The 16,397-nt window shown below is 42.0% G+C and overlaps 1 protein-coding gene across 1 annotated transcript in view; it reads left to right on the top strand.

Moving 5' to 3' along the window:
* LOC104833043 (unconventional myosin-X-like) overlaps window positions 1-13,684 on the top strand; it is a 103,841-nt gene extending 90,157 nt beyond the window's left edge. Inside the window, exons 32-40 of the mRNA XM_010569553.1 lie at window positions 2,567-2,724; window positions 3,991-4,114; window positions 6,024-6,321; window positions 7,553-7,760; window positions 8,559-8,695; window positions 9,569-9,692; window positions 11,271-11,720; window positions 12,523-12,714; window positions 13,299-13,684. Of these exons, the coding sequence (XP_010567855.1) occupies window positions 2,567-2,724; window positions 3,991-4,114; window positions 6,024-6,321; window positions 7,553-7,760; window positions 8,559-8,695; window positions 9,569-9,692; window positions 11,271-11,720; window positions 12,523-12,714; window positions 13,299-13,412 (1,805 nt within the window). The 3' untranslated portion in view covers window positions 13,413-13,684. The remainder of the gene's footprint in view (window positions 1-2,566; window positions 2,725-3,990; window positions 4,115-6,023; window positions 6,322-7,552; window positions 7,761-8,558; window positions 8,696-9,568; window positions 9,693-11,270; window positions 11,721-12,522; window positions 12,715-13,298) is intronic.
* The last annotated feature ends 2,713 nt before the right edge of the window (window positions 13,685-16,397 follow it).

Here is a 16,397-nt window from a genome sequence, read left to right as displayed (position 1 = left end):
GTCATGTTGAGAAGGTAGTCTTGATGTTATCTGAGGCTCTGTGTCTGGCTGCAAACATCTTTCCCCACAGAAACTGTAAGAGACTTGCAAAGGGCCAGAGAGTAGTGTGCAAGTGAGGGTAAGTCCCTCACACCTGACAGAGATACACAGTGCTGATGTTTTTTTACTGAGTAGTGTCACTGTTTATCTAAGTTTTTCCCAAATAGGGAAAGGGCTATGAGTTCTTATAGTTGACACTGTAATTATGAGTACATCTCCATAAATAACTCTCACTTTGTAGCATGACCTACATTTGTCTCTGGGGTCAATGTTATTCTCTTAAATAAAACAGCAATGGCATACACTGTAAGACTTTTTTGTAGCATCACTCTGCTTGTTAGAAACAAAAGATGACGAGGGCCTGTGTTTGCTTTCTGTGCAGCGTGACACAGTTCTGGGAAGGCAGGATCTGGTGTGATCCTCCATTGCTTGCCTTTTGAGTTTGGGATGGAACTTGGGTTATGGGGTGAAGGGTGAATCCCCCTTACAAAGAAGGTAAACCTTAGAACAAGATTTGAAGTACTGGATGCTTGAGTAGTGGGATGTTTTTAAAAAGGGCTGGAAGCATTTAGTAAAGCGAGATGAGAGGAAATTTATTCTGCTCACTCGGAGAAAACTGTCCATGTTTTTGATCTCAGCAGATGTCTAGGGCTGCCTTTAGCAGAGTGAATTGTCATTGCTCTGATATGTTCTCTCAGTTTATGTCAAGCACATTATTTTTAAAAGTTGTGAGCATTGATTTGGCAATCTGACTGGGTGCTGTGTGTAGAGTGGTCATTTTCTGAGGGATTAATAACACAGTGTAGCCCAAATGCTGTCTGTGAAAGTGAGCTGCCCGGTTGGCAGGGAAGTATTCATGTTATACTGCAAGATACTTGTAACTTGGAAAGCTGTCTGTGTACCCAAACCTGGACTGGGACCTTCCTGCTGATAAATAAGTTTTGGGCATGGAGGATGTTAATGTTTATATAGTGAATTTTAACCAGACATGCCATATGTTGCTATCAAAGCAGCAAGGGTTTTCCTCAGCCACACATTACAGACAAAAAGAGAATCATAAAATCATTTAGGTTGGAATGGACCTTTAAGATCAAGTCCAGCCGTTAACCTAACACTGCCAAGTCCACCACTAAACCATGTCCCTAAGCACCACATCTACACATCTTCTAAATACCTCCAGGGATGGTGACTCCACCACTTCCCTGGGCAGCCTGTTCCAATGCTTGACAACCCTTTTGGTGAAGAAGTTTTTCCTAATATCCAATCTAAACCTCCCCTGGTGCAACTTCAGGCCATGTCCTCTCGTCCTATCTCTTGTTGCTTAGGAGAAGAGACTGACACCCACCTTGCTACAACCTCCTTTCAGGTAGTTGTAGAGAGCGATAAGGTCTCCCCTCAGCCTCCTTTTCTCCAGGCTAAACAACCCCAGTTCCCTCAGCTGCTCCTCATAAGACTTGTGCTCTAGACCCTTCACCAGTTCTTCTTTGGACATGCTCCAGCACCTCAATGTCTTTGTTGCAGTGAGGGGCCCAAAACTGAACACAGCTCAGTATCCGAGGTGTGGCCTTACCAGTGCCAAGTACAGGGGGATGATCACTTCCCTAGTCCTGCTGGCCACACTATTGCTGATACGAGCCAGGATGCCGTTGGCCTTCTTGGCCAGTTGGGCACACTGCTGGCTCATGTTCAGCCAGCTGTTGACCAACACCCTCAGATCCTTTCCCTCCAGGCAGCTTTCCAGCCACTCTTCCCCAAGCCTGTAGCGCCGCATGGGGTTGCTGTGACCCAAGTGCAGGACCCGGCACTTGGCCTTGTTGAACCTCATATAATTGGCCTCAGCCCATCAATCCAGCCTGTCCAGATCCCTCTGTAGAGCCTTCCTACCCTCAAGCAGATCAACACTCCCACCCAGCTTGGTGTCATTTACAAACTTTTACTGCAGGTGTACTCGATCCCCCTCCTCCAGATTGTTGATAAAGATATTAAAAGAACTGGCCCCAATACTGAGCCCTGGGGAACACCACTTTTGACCAGCCACCAACTGGATTTAACTCCATTCACCACTGCTCTTTGGGCCTGGCCATCCAGCCAGTTTTTTATCCAGCAAAGAGTACACCCATCCAAGCCATGAGCAGCCAGTTTCTCCAGGAGAATGCTGTGGGAAACAGTGTCAAAGGCTTTACTAAAGTCTAGGTAGGTAAGTCTAGGCACTCACAGTCTTTCCCTCATCCACCGAGTGGGTCACCTTGTCATAGAAGGAGATCGGGTTAGTCAAGCAGGACCTGCCTTTCATAAACCCATGCTGACTGGGCCTGATCCCCTGCTTGTCCTGTACGTGCCATGTGATGGCACTCAAGATGATCTGCTCCATAACCTTCCCTGGCACTGAGGTCAGGCTGACAGGCCTGTAGTGCCCCAGATCCTCCTTCTGGCCCTTCTCGTAGATGGGTGTCACATTTGCTAACCTCCAGTCAACTACCTAACATGGAAGCAAGTTTCACTTTCCAGCTTCTTTGTTTCTCCACAGGCTATTGGAACATCATCGTCCATGGGCGAAAGCACTCCTACAGACTGTACACAAAGCTGTTGAATGAAGCTATGCGCTGGGCCTCTGCCATTCAAGGTGTCATTGACAGCAAAGTTCCCATAGAAACACCTACACAGCAACTCATTCGTGACATCAGGGTAGGTGGCATCATGCTAATTCCCAAGTGAGTTGGAAGCAGCCAGCTCACCACTGGCCTTACCCAGTCATTGCTGAGAATGTGGCAAGAAACGGGTTTGCTGTCTTAGGGGGACAAAAAAAAGAAGAAAAAAAAAGAGAAAAGAAACCTAAATGACTGTACAACTGAATAATCAAATCTTACATGAATTTTTTTTTTAATTAATATGTTAACTGATCTGCATAAGTCTAGGCTACAACTGTGTGCAATTACAAACTTCATGCAGGATTATGCAATCCAGTATTTGCAAAATCCTGCTTCATCCTTTCCTCTCCTAAGCATCCTCCAGACTCAAATATAAAAATTTCCTTTCCTACCAGCCATGTGACTTTGCTGTACCCTGGAGTCCTCTTCATACCTTAAGCTTGTGTGGTTAAATAGCAGAGTAAAGGGTGGAAAGAAAATGTCCTTCTAAAGAGCAGAAATTGTGCCACTCTAGTAGGAGTAATTTTTGAAAAGGCTTCTTTCCAGAAACTGTGGCAAATTAAACGTAGAATCATATTAGAAGACACACTAAAGCATATTTCAGAAGAAATGGATATGTAAATATATACATTGAGATGAGCTCTAAACTAGATGCAATTAGATAGTAACTATTCAGGAAGAAAGAGCTGGAAGTGACTGTGGAGAATCTCACAAAACTTCAGCTCAGGGTTCAAGGACAAATGGAACATTAAGTATTGTTAAGGAAGGAATATAGGACAAAACATGGAAGAATGTGACGCCGATGTGTATGATAGTGACAGGCCCAGATTTTGAACACCGTGTGCATTTTGGTTGTCTGTTCTGTAAACACATGTAGTATAACCAGCCAAATTCAGGAAAGACAGGCTTATTATTGCATACTGAACATCGTGCATCTGTGGTCAAGAAAGTCCATTAACCGTTTAGTGTTGAAAGCTTGAAGGATATACAAGGGAGGAATCATGCCATAAATGTTACATGCCTGCATTAGGTATCAGCCGCACGCCACATTTGAAGTCAAGATCCTGTGCTTGGTGACCTTTGGTATGACCCAGCATGGCTATTCTTATGTTTAATTTTCAGAAATAATGTACAGAGTAATTTTTATATGTAAATTATGCTTTGGTCACCTATTCCCTCCATGGACCTCCAGAAACTTAAAGGTGGCTGAGCTTGAAATAAATGTATAAGGACATCCCGCAAAGAACTATCCCCATTTGATGATAATTTTTTTTTTTTTTTTTTTTTTTTCCCCCTTTCCCAGGAAAACAGCACAAACTTTGAAGTAGTGGAACAGACATATAGGAGGAACCCAATCTTGCGATACACCCAGCACCCCTTGCATTCCCCATTGCTCCCACTACCGTATGGAGATGTTAGTGTTAACTGTAAGTATTTTATCCATGTGACAGAATCTGCTCACATTTTGAGGATCAGTGTGGAACCTGAGCACTACAAAAGTGGTCTGTAAGCTCTCTCTATGCAGGTGAAGTCCAGTTGGGGCAGCGTAGCCCACAGGGCTCAGAGGGAGCAGTCCCTTTCTCTACCTGGAATGTATTCTGTGTCCACTGCCTTGTATCTTAGGAACACTGAATCTTAAAGTAAACGGGGGCAGATAGTTTATCATCCATCCAGGGGATGTGCAGCCTGTCATCCTTGAGCCGCAACTAGGTTGCAAATGGCTCCAGTGGAAATCCTACGACAGGATTACACCATGCAACTGGCAGTGTGATAGTATTCATACAGAAGCTGCTGTAAAACCATGCTAAATGAATCCTGTCTTCAAATTCTTCAGGAACATGAAAGAGCTAGACTGTTTGATAGGCCATCAGAAAACTGAAGTGATTTTCTGATGATTCCAGACTGTTTGGCATACTAAAACTGAAAGGTGCTGCTGAACACCTATAGAAGAATCTCTAACGCGGAGTGACTGGGTCACAAAGTCTTTTCAGAAATTAATTTCCATGTGGCTATGCAAAGCAATGTATACGGGAAAAACAGTCTGCCATATAGGTAGTGATCTAGTTCTGCTTAGGAAAGCGAATGCAAATTTACATAACCTTATGAAAATGTCAACTCTTGTGCTGAGCACAGAAACAAAACAGCTAATGCAAGGTTTTGAAAGCTTAGAAAAGGAAAAAGAAAGTCTTTTTGTGGCTGTTTTGATTTATGATGCACCTGCATCTTGAATAGGGGATGCAATATCTTAACAAAGATACAGAAGTAACAACCTACCCAAACATGATCAAAGGCATAGAAAGACTTGCCTACAATTAAGAGACTAAATAGAGCAGGACTCATCAGCCTCAAAAAGAAGTTTTTAGGGCTAGAGGGCTGTCATGGAGAAAGTGAAAGGGGAGTAACTGCTCACTGTCTCTCATGATACAAGGATCAAATTAAGTGGCAGATTAAAAGCACAGAAAAAATAAATTCTGAAATACAGAAAAATTACAGAGCAAGTGCTTACACTGTGGAACTTATTGCTACAGGGCTGTGTATTTGTATTGTACAATTGATGCATGGCTACTGAGGAAGCAATGGCTGTATAGGAGATTCAGAAGGACCTACAGCCACAGAAATTTGCAAAGGAGGATGAAAGCCTGCTGCAGTATGGTGGTATCACATACTTCTAAGCAATTCAAAGCAGATGTTCAGGGGCTTAAAAAACTTAACCAGTTTTGGTGTAGGCATTTTAAATCTAAACAATAGGTAAAAGCTGCATCTGCGGTACAGCAATTTGCCAAAATTCTGTGTTGGCTCAGGGGTCAAAGCTAATACGGGCACAACACAGAATTTTGGAAGTACACAAGCCAGGCTTTGGTGTCTGCATTCAGGCACCTAAAGCCTTAACTGCATTAGTGACCCTCTGCTTTATAGCTGCTTTCAGGTGAGGAGACAGTTTACACAGAGATGACTTTTTGCCACCCCTTCACCTGCGTGCAGATGAGGTGCCGACAGACACCTTTTGGCACCTCATCTGCAGACACTGAAGCCAGAACTAGATTTCCGTGCTAGTTTCCCTTAAAAACATTACTTTGCTTTTCTGCACAGTATATCCAAAAATGGATTTGCAGTGGTGACAAGTTAGATGTTGGCAAATCCTAATTAAAACTGCATTTGCACATTTAAAGGGGAAGCATTAATGAATTTTGAGTATAAATTTAAGTTTAGGAGATGAGCTAATGCTCAGGTTGCTGTTCTTCTGTGACAGACCAGTACAGTTGCTTGTAGTGTTGCTGGGCCAGTAGAAAATGAGGGAGATGCTCATCTCTTGTCACCTTTGTGATCATTCCCCAGTGCAACAAGAGAAGGGTTACAGCAGCTTACAGGATGAAGCAGTGAAGATCTTTAACTCCCTTCAGGAAATCGAGACAGTGTCTGACCCCATACCCATTATCCAAGGCATTCTGCAGACCTGCCATGATTTAAAGCCCCTTCGTGATGAAGTGTACTGTCAGCTCATCAAACAAACTAATCACATGCCGCATCCCAACAGTACTGGCAACCTGCACCACTGGCAGCTGATGTCATGCATGAGCTGCACTTTCCTGCCCAGTAGAGGGATCCTGCGCTACCTCAAGTTCCACCTTAGAAGGTACAGTCCTTTTCATATGCAGCCTGTTTCCTTTCTCTCTGCTTATCTTCTACTGCATGTTGTAGTTAGCTGTCTCACTCTCCTGTGCAAACATCTTCCTGTGGTGCGCGTCCTACCTTTGTGTGGAATTCTTCCTACCAGTTGTTTTGTTGTATTCAAACTCCCGCCTTGACACCCATCTGTTGTGTCGAAAGGATGTGGAAAGTAAGGCTACCCAAACAGAATACTGTGAGATTGTGTTAAAGTGGATTTACAGCTGATGACCTACTGCTTACTAATGTCCACATAAACATTCTCAACTTGCAGGAAAAGTGAGGACCATACTTTCATATACATTGAGATATGTACTACCTTACAGCTGCCACAGGCAAAATGTATACTGTGGAGTAGTAGATGTACTGTAAATCCAATTTATGATTTTTCAATATTTGTTTGTTTAACTAAGCACGTAATGCTTACAATTTGTATTTCTAATCTGCTTTAACTTCCAGTTTTCATGAAGTAAATCGCTTAACATTTCTTCCCAATTCATCTTCGGCTTCTAATGCAGCTTTCCAAAGCAGTGTGCACTGGGGCTGAGCTACAGCCATGTAGCCTCGCTCCATTCATTAATGATGAGAAAGATTGGTAAAATCTATTTGATTTCTTCCAAGCTAGGAAAGAGTGAGGTGAAATTTGTGCCAATACACCAAACAGCCTGACTCCAAGAGATGCTGAGGAATACTCCATGTTGCCATTTCATGTTTTTATCACTGGAGTTGCAGATAATGTTATACTTAGAACTGCTGGCCTTGGAGGGAAGAGAACCATGTACAAGCATCTACTTTCTATCTTCTTGATTCTGAAAAATACTATAAAAGTGGCTCAAGCACAGCCAGCAAATTAAAAACCAATTAAGAATAAATGAAAAAAAGCTTACATTTGATTTCATAGTTTTTAATCTCAATTTTGCAAATTGAGATAGTCAATCCTATCTTCAGCTGGTACTAAACTGAAAGGTTGAACTGCTTATTTCATACGTTGCTGAGAAATGTCACTGAAGTGACTTTGGAATGACTAGTAAAAGCAGGTTGTATGGTTTAGGAAATAAGCGGGCTCATTCTTCCTGTGGTCACACTTGACATCACTATCTCTACTGAACTTTTTACGTACAGTAGTCCAAGTTACATGGTAGCGTGCGTGCTTTCTGGTTCACTGTGTAATGGGTTTTATTGCTTCTCTTTACAATTAGGGTAAAAGACCTCTTTCCAGGCTCAGAAATAGACAGGTATGCGCAATTTATAAGTGATTCCCTGAAGAGAACAAAGACGAGGGAGTTTGTGCCCTCACAGGAGGAAATACAGGCTCTTCTCACGCGTGAAGAAATGACGACAACAGTGTACTGCCATGGCGGTGGCTCCTGTAAAATAACCATCAATTCACACACAAGTGCTGGGGAGGTAATGCATTAGTAGCATTAACCAGATGTAAGCACATCTCTGTGTCTGGATGCTGGGTGTGTTGAAGGGACTCCTTTTTCCCATTCATCTCCAATTTCTCGTTGGGGTTTTTTTTAAATTACAATTTTTTTGCTGTATCCACAAAGTCTGTAGGGAAAGCTCAGCTTATTCTGCAGGTTCAGAATTATGCAAGGCCTACGCCCAGGTTGTAGAATATCACTTAACAATTGTTTTGCAAAATCTAAACACTTTTGGTGTTCTGCCCATTGGAAAGGTAATAATTCTGAAGACTTGCTAAACAGAGTTTTCTGGACAAGTTGAAATTCCAGTTCATAATGTAATCCTTCTAGAAGGGATGTTCTACCTGTAACTTAATCATTAGCAGGTCAGAAGCAAGATTCCAGGTTATAGTAGGCATATCTGTGAAAACATTAGTGCTAAACAGAGGTAAAAATAGTAGTAAAGAATGGAATTGTTACTAGAGGAACTGAGAATATCATCATGACCGCTAAATCCATTATATGCCTGTATCTTGTGCAGAGCTCTAATTCCCCCATCTTCAAAAGGGTAGTGGAGATTGAAAAGGTTCTGAGAACAGTGAGGATGATCAAATATAAGTAATGACTTCCTTGCAGGGAATGATCTTTTAGGCTTAGAATTCTTTAATCTGAAAATGAGATAACTAAGGGAGAAATGTGATGGAGGTCTATGAAGTGATGAGTGTCCTGAAAAGGTACTGATTCTTTGTTGTGAAAGTGTTTGTAATACCTACTGTGTGATGTCTCTCTGACTTTGCAGGTGGTTGAAAAGCTGATCCGAGGTTTAGCAATGGAGGACAGCCGTAATATGTTTGCGCTCTTTGAACATAATCAGCAGGTGGACCGTGCTGTTGAGAGTCGGGTGATTGTGGCTGATATCTTGGCCAAGTTTGAGAGGTAGAAGAATGTTTCATAAAACCTTGAACTCCTAGTTGGATGTAACACTGGGTTAAGTGATAGTACAGTCAGGTAGTTCTATCCAAAGCAGCTGCAGTGATTCAACTGTTCACTCTGGTTTGAACTTTGGTAAGGTTTAAGTGCTCTTTCTCACTGTGTGGAAAACCATGTTCACATCTATTTTGGTGACAAAGAAGCATTCTTTATCAGGCTTGTCAGGACAAAATTAGTAGTGCCTTTATCACGCAGTAATGTTTTACTAGCAGAGCTCAGGGAAGGTTTGCTTCAGTCTGATAATGATCTTGTCAGTTTACATCATAATAGCTATATCAGAAGAGAGAGCAAAGATTTGGGCATAGAAATGCAGCTCTAATTTCTTACTGTGGACTGATTTTGTGGCCAGACATACAAAGAAAGCAATAAATTGTAAAAGAAGCTGGCAATGCCTTTGTCTATTTTATATCTGTTCTAAAGATAAAAATAAAATTGTTCCAAATGGATGCAAGGCTGATGCTTTTCACAGTCACAAGATTACATGGAAACAGTATCTTGAAAATGAGGGATACTTTGTGTCCTGCCCCCAACTCTTGCATTTATCTAGAACCATTGATCTAATTTTTTGATCAAGTATATCTGATAAGAACTTCGGGTCCTTCTGAATCAAAATTTCATGTGACTCAGAGGAAAAAATGGAAGTTACCAGAAAAGTCTGCTGTACCGAGATTGTTCTGGTAAATTAGGTAGTTCTCTATGCTCTCTGTTTCAGAAATCCAGGGATACCTTCATATTGTGAGTTGCACTGTGGATATCCCAGTACCGTAGTGCTTCTGGTTACTGGTTTTTTCCTCTCTCATTCTCTTTCCTATCTTACAGACTTGCTGGCTCTGAAGAAGAAGAGGAGGAAGGACAGTGGCAGCTGTATTTTAAGCTTTATTGCTTCTTGGATATTGAGAATGTTCCCAAAGATGGGGTGGAGTTTGCCTTCATGTTTGAGCAGGTAAGCTCGCTCTGGGGGAATGATTTGGTTTTCAGGGTGGCAGAAGCACACAAGAGTATACAGAAAGCTGGCTGACCTTTGCATTGGAAGTGGGAATGCTGGTTGGAACAGAAGAATTTAGTGTGTTGAATTTTTGCCTGGAATCTACCAAGCAGATACACTCCAAAGCTCTCTATGGAATAGAAGTATTAGAAGAAAAGCAAGAAAAATGAACAAGGGCTTCAAAAAACTGGAAGACCAATGATAATAAAATGCTTTTAAAATTTATCTTTAATTTTAAAAGCTATAGAAATTTGGATAATGATTCAAGAAGAATCATTAGAAGTAGCTGCTTGCAGAACAAAGGTATAAGGAAAACTAGAAAATCTAGCTATCTGCATATCAGCTTACAAAAACAGCACATCCTTGTGGTGTTATAGGAATTGACTAAAAAAACCTATCTTTTGGGCTATTTCTTTTGATTAACAGAGAGGTACTAGAAGAGTACTACAGAAAAAGGGAAAGAGAATGTAGTTGACAATATTAGTCTGCTAAGTAATCTTTTTTAAAGTCACCATACTCCATAGCACAATGATGCTGGTTAGTCCAGAGGTCACACTGGTGTGAAATAACCTTGCAATTAGGGATGCAAAACTAAACTGACTGGAGTACCCAGTTGTGTGATTCGTCCCATCTTTATTACTTCTAATGAACACTTTGATCTTGCCTCAGAAAATTATAGCTGTTGAAAATTAATTAATATGTGTTAAAGGGGGTCAGTGTCATGAAGACCGAAACTTGCTTATAGTCAAATGGATGGCATATATGTCACAGACAACGGTTCCCTAAGATTGCTCTCTTGAAATGAAGATTAAGTATTGTTAACTACAGAATGTCTAGGAAATGGTCAGGAACGAGACATCGTGGTACTCTGTGGAAACTGAGTTGTACCAAGCTCCCTGTTGACAAGGCTTTCAGTCTACACAGCTTTCACTGGCAAAGAGTGGTGGAAGAGAAGTAACAGCAGGAAAGTAGATGTTGTTATCCAGATATTAGATGGATGTAGCAAAAAAAACCCCATAAGTATATTTCACAGAAAAAGGGCCAGAGGGGAGGCAAGAAGACTGGGGGAGACATCAGGTGAAAGAGGAGGAAGTGGGAGGTGCTGGTGTGCAATGAGACTGAGGTTAAGAGTCATGAGTTTATTATACCTAACTCCCTGTTGTTGAATATAATCTCTACACAGGAGCTGTACCTGGTGCAGCACAAACCAAATTGCCTCAATTCTGGTCTCTCCCATCTGTTCCAGACATAAAAAGTCCTCATTGTAAGACTTTCAGTAGAGGATAGGACCCCCTCAGAGATCTCTGACCTGTCCAGGCTTGCAGAAAGAGGTGTTCCCCCGACATCAACCAGTTGCAGACTTTGACTTCTTTATTGTAATGTCTGCTCTGACCTCCTGAATTGTGTCTTTCCTGCTGGGATTGGTTTTTCTGCTGGGATGGGCAGATGCCATAGGAATCTGTACATGGACCCAGCTGTGAATAAAGTGTGCTTCTGCTTTCTAATGAGTTTGGGGGACTTTTTGTTTGTTTGTAGGCTCATGAAAGCCTCATAGATGGTCATTTTCCTGCACCAGAGGACACTCTGCAACGCCTAGCAGCTCTTCGGCTGCAGTATCTTCATGGAGATTATTCTAAAATAAGTTGGACCCTTGATGGAATCTACCCAGTTAACAGACTAAAATCCAAAATACTTCACTCAACAAAGAGCAGCGGCACTACTAGTCACACTCTGGAGAGGAGACGGACCAGCTTCCTTGAAGGGACATTGAAGCGTAGCTTCAAGACAGGCTCTGTAAAGAAGCAGAAGGTAGAAGAGGAGCAGATGATGGAGATGTGGGTAAAGGAAGAGCTTTCAGCTGCTCGGGCAAGCATAGCACAGAAATGGACCAAGCTGCAGGGACTCTCTCAGCATCAGGCCATGGTGAAATACATGTCCATTGTAAAGGAGTGGCCAGGTTACGGGTCAACCCTATTTGATGTTGAGGTGAGTAATGTATAAATTCATGTAACTACTGCCAAGGAGAGGCATCAGTCTGGAGAACAGATACCGCTGTGTGTATTACATTGCTCAGCAGCAGAAGGGAATTTCAGGAACTGGCTGCATTTTACCTTGGCAAGCTTAGGGTAAGCCTGCAGTACCACATACCCAAAGAGGTGTGACACAGAGAGCACAGAGCAAGCAAGCTGGTGCGTCCTGGTAAATGGAGGGAGACAATGGATTCCCACTTCCTTAGAAGAGCAATAGAATTGGGGGAAATTTTTGAGGGCTTAAGAAGGTGGCGGCTAGTGAAATCAAAAGTAAAATGAAGCTCTGTTGTTCTTACTGACAAAAAGTGCAATCCTGTTCTGCAGCAGTACAACAGAAACTGCTCAGACTGGGTCACTTAGACCACTGTGCTTAGCCTGCTAGAGTAGGAATCCACAGTTCCAGTTTTATCAGTTTTGTTGCTGCCTAGGTGGATTACCATGGGAAGTTGCTTGCACTCACTATATTATCTGTAAAATAGTAAGTGGAATATTGCCTTCCTAAGTCACTTTAAAATCTGACGAAAGCTATCAGGTATTACAATTATTTGTTACTCAACTAGTATTTGACTCACAGCCATGTCACCTCTAAATCTTTGCAGCAGAAGTGCCTACAAGTTTCCTTCTGCAGACATCCTAGTTTTTTTATTGGGGTAAAGAGTTGAAATGTGGTATGGGAGCCAGAAATGGAGGGCTTTTCCTTGAATCAAAGATGATCCTCCACTGCATTTATGCAAAAGTTCATGTTTCTGTTTCTGCAGTGCAAGGAGGGTGGATTTCCAAATGATCTTTGGCTTGGAGTCAGCACAGAGAATGTGTCTGTCTACAAACGAGGGGATCCTAAACCACTAGAAACTTTCCAGTATGAGCACATTGTTTTCTTCGGAGCACCACAGCCTAACACCTTCAAAATTACAGTGGATGAGAGAGAAATGTTCTTTGAAACATCCCAGGTATATAAAAGCGCAAGACTTGTTGTTTGTGCAGTTTTACTGGCACTTCAGTAAAGCTCTAATTTCCAAGGACTAGACAAGTTTATATGCAAGAACTCTTGCTGAATGGACTGGACAGCTAATGAAAAAGATGAAGGGAGCTTAAGCCTAAAGTGCCATGGTGCCTCTTCTTGAATACAGGGATAAACAGAAAAAAAAAAAGATGCTGGTTAGCAAGTGAAGGAGGTTGAATGGTCTTCCAATGCACTGGGAATTTTGGGTGCTCATGAGTGTGCTTGGTTTTTCATTCCCTTCCAGTATATGAATGGGGAGTTCACAAACTCAAAAAAAAAAAAAAAAAAAAGTTGAGTAGCATTAAAGTTGCTTTATTTTGAGCTACAAGCCTTTTAAATGTTGCTACAACAGAGCACAAACTTGTCAAGCATTTCTTTCCTTACTGCCACATTGACATTTAGTATTACATGCAGAATTTATAGTGTCATGACTTTGGACAAGGGGAATCTTTTTCTGCAACATGTCTGGTATGCCTCAATGGAATTGGGTTTTTAATGTGCTTATCGTCTGTTATTGTGTTCTCTCTCTAGGTGGGTGAGATAATAAAGATCATGAAAGCATACATCAACATGATTGTGAAGAAACGCTGCAGCGTCAAATCAGCCACCAGCGTGGACAGTCATGCTAGCATCTGGACTAGGTGATACGAATGAACTGCCACAAGAGAGAGGCAGTTGTTTAATGATTGGTGTTTGCAACTTGCCAGCACAAGTGTAGCAAAGATGTTTTTTAAGAACTCCACTTGACTGACTACTGTATTTAAAAACTGAAGTGACATCTACAGTACCATAGGATTTGCACCTCTGCCCAAAGACATTAAACAGTAACAACTGTTGTTAAATATTAATAACCCAAAACTTTTTTCCCCTTGCTTGTTTGATGAACAATGTACCTTAAAGAAGCAAAGTCAGAAGCATCCTCCTTCTCCTGATTGTTCTCTCTGCTGCTTTCACCATTACCTGTCATACTGGCAGTAAAATTCACAAGAATCATGTCTGCAGTACAGGAGACAGACTTAAGCTTCCGTATGAATTTCCAACACACAAGCATCTGGGATCGCAACATGGTCTGCTAAAAGAATACTTGGTTTTTATTTATTTTGCAAGCAACTCTAAAATATAAGTCACTTTGGTTTTTTTCTTCAGGATATTCTAATGATCTGATCTGGTTTTAAGAGAAAATGCCTTTGTGTAATTGAAGCCAAGTGGTCCAACTAAGAAGTCAAACCCTACATGAGAGAGCATTAAACAAACAAATAAAACCACCCAAGGTGATTCTTTACCTTCCAATAGAAATTCACAGGTACAAGCGGCACTTAAGTTAAAATTTTAAATACTCCAACACAGGAGAAAATCTTTAGGACTAGCACCACTGAAGTAGATCATCAGGTGCCATTCTGCATACATTCCAAGCAGCACCTGTTGCCTAAAAATTAACGACTGCCTTTCCCCTATACAGCCCATGAGGTGAGATTGATTCAGCTGCATTTCCAGAAGAGCTGCTCTTCACAAACTCCAGGTTTTAGATGGAGGTCAGGGGGTTTTATGGTGAGCAGCCTGCTTGTGTTAACTTCCTTCTTTCTCTATAGGGGATTCTAGGATGACTGGGATCTCTGAACTTTAGTTTTAAGTGAACTGTTTCCTACTGTGTGAATAGGTGCCTAGATAAATAGTTACAGGCAAGAATTTCACTTCCTCTGTACTACTGTAAGCAGATGCCAAACCCTTCATCCTCCAACTTCTAATGGGAACTGGTCCCATCACCAAATCCCCTTCCAGTCTCCTCTAGGTCCCTAGTCATCAGCAAAACTTGAAAACAACGCTGTTTTGCCAAAACAACTGCTGCTTGGAGGTTTTTATAGCTACTTGCAATTTGCAGAAGCAGAATGTTGTTTTTCTTCTCAGTGAAAGGTGAGAGTCATCTTCAGTCTCGACTTCAGAAACTTGACTGCATTGTTTAAAACAATATTCAGTATCAGTCACATCATAAATTGGTTGCATTAGCAATCAAGAAACCTGTTGGCTAGCCATTTTCTATGATCCTTGTCTAGTCTCAGGATCCTAGATTGCAAAGGCCCATTCAGTTTCTTAATGAAGCTGTATGTAATGCGGGCCTTGTTCCACATTTAAAACCGGGTGTCTCCATTTCTGAAGAAGTAGCAGCTAAGGCCTGTTAGCTATAAAATAGAAATTTCATAGAAAAGAAAACTAGGAGTCAGTATGCAACAGGTTCTGTTCCAATTCATCACCAAATTGTGCCATGTCACTAATACTGTGTTGCAGAACGCTGTAGTTTTGAGGTTGACAGTACAAGAAAAAACACTGTACGTAATGCGTGCTTTTCTCTCATTACCACTGGACTGCAGCATGTGCAAACACCCTGTCCACTTGCCACACAACCAGCCTAAGAGGATAGCCACTACTGTGTATCATATGTTCAGCTGGAGTTTTGCCTTAAATAGATCCTATAAACATCCCCTTTTTGTTACGAAGAATAAGAAGATGACCAGGTCACAAGTGAAAGAGAACAGGAATGCAGAGGCAACCTGAGAAGCAACACTTTCTATTGGTCCGTACACTGACTAGATCTCTTTATGTATCGGAATAGCCTTGATTATCCCTGTCCTAACTCTGCACTAGCTCTGTGTTCTGGCTCTTGGGTTGCTGCAGGCAGCTTGAACCCACTTGGAAATGTAACTCCCATTACTATTTGTTGTAATTTTGCTTGTTTCTATTACAGAATTCCTTCTGCTGTCTTTTTTAATTTGTAACTGGCTTTACAAGATGAAAGTTTAATAAATTATTGGATTGCACAGGCTGTATTCACGCACAGGCTGTATTCACGCACAGGCGTTGTGTTGCTCACGCTAAGATGTTTACTTGCAGACCTAACACTCAGAATTTGTAAGTGAAAAGTAAGCATCAGCAGTGTGAGGAGACAACAGCCCTTCCTCTCAGAAGCCAATTTTGCCTTTGTGGTGAATTATAGAAAATAGTTTGCCGCTACAGTGGGGAAGGTTTGTTTCCAGCTTCTGCTGCTCGCTCTGGGGCTGAGTCGCACCTTTGGTCAATGGGAGGTGTCCCATGTGAGTTCAAGAGACTGGTTCCAAGACAGTTGCTGTGGTGAAAGCAGAGCAAGGAATGAATCCTCTCCAAAGGCCCAGTCTGCAGGATCAGCTCATCCCTTCTCTTCGGCACCTCTGAAGTCACTAGTGACAGAAAATCACTTCTAGCTCAAATAAGCTGCCAGCTGCACTTCTCATACCACAGCATGACCCAGGCATGGTGTTCACCTAAAAGCATGTGTAACTAAAGTGGTAAATCTGAAGGGGGGGGGGGCAGCTGAGCTATCAGCAACACAGACAGACTATCCACTAGCAGACCAATGTTCCCTCAATCCATGCACAGGTATGGAAACCAAGCAGTGACGCATAATCCACAGTAATACGCTCTCATATATCCCTTGGTCAGATGCTCTGAGACCCTGGGAGATAAGTCTGTACAACTTCATCTCCAGCTGTTCACAGATTTTTAGCTTCTCCATCCTTACCACCTTGCACAGTCTCCCAGGTCATTTGAGGCTGGAACTGCCTCTGCTTATCGCAGCAGTTGCTTTTCTTTCCTCAGCTG

Source organism: Haliaeetus leucocephalus, unplaced genomic scaffold (genome assembly GCF_000737465.1).
Source record: "Haliaeetus leucocephalus isolate CR32 unplaced genomic scaffold, Haliaeetus_leucocephalus-4.0 Scaffold1, whole genome shotgun sequence".
NCBI classification, from domain to species: domain Eukaryota; kingdom Metazoa; phylum Chordata; class Aves; order Accipitriformes; family Accipitridae; genus Haliaeetus; species Haliaeetus leucocephalus.
The sequence above is the reverse complement of the archived record's forward strand: the minus strand, read 5'-3'. Positions and strand labels throughout refer to the sequence as shown.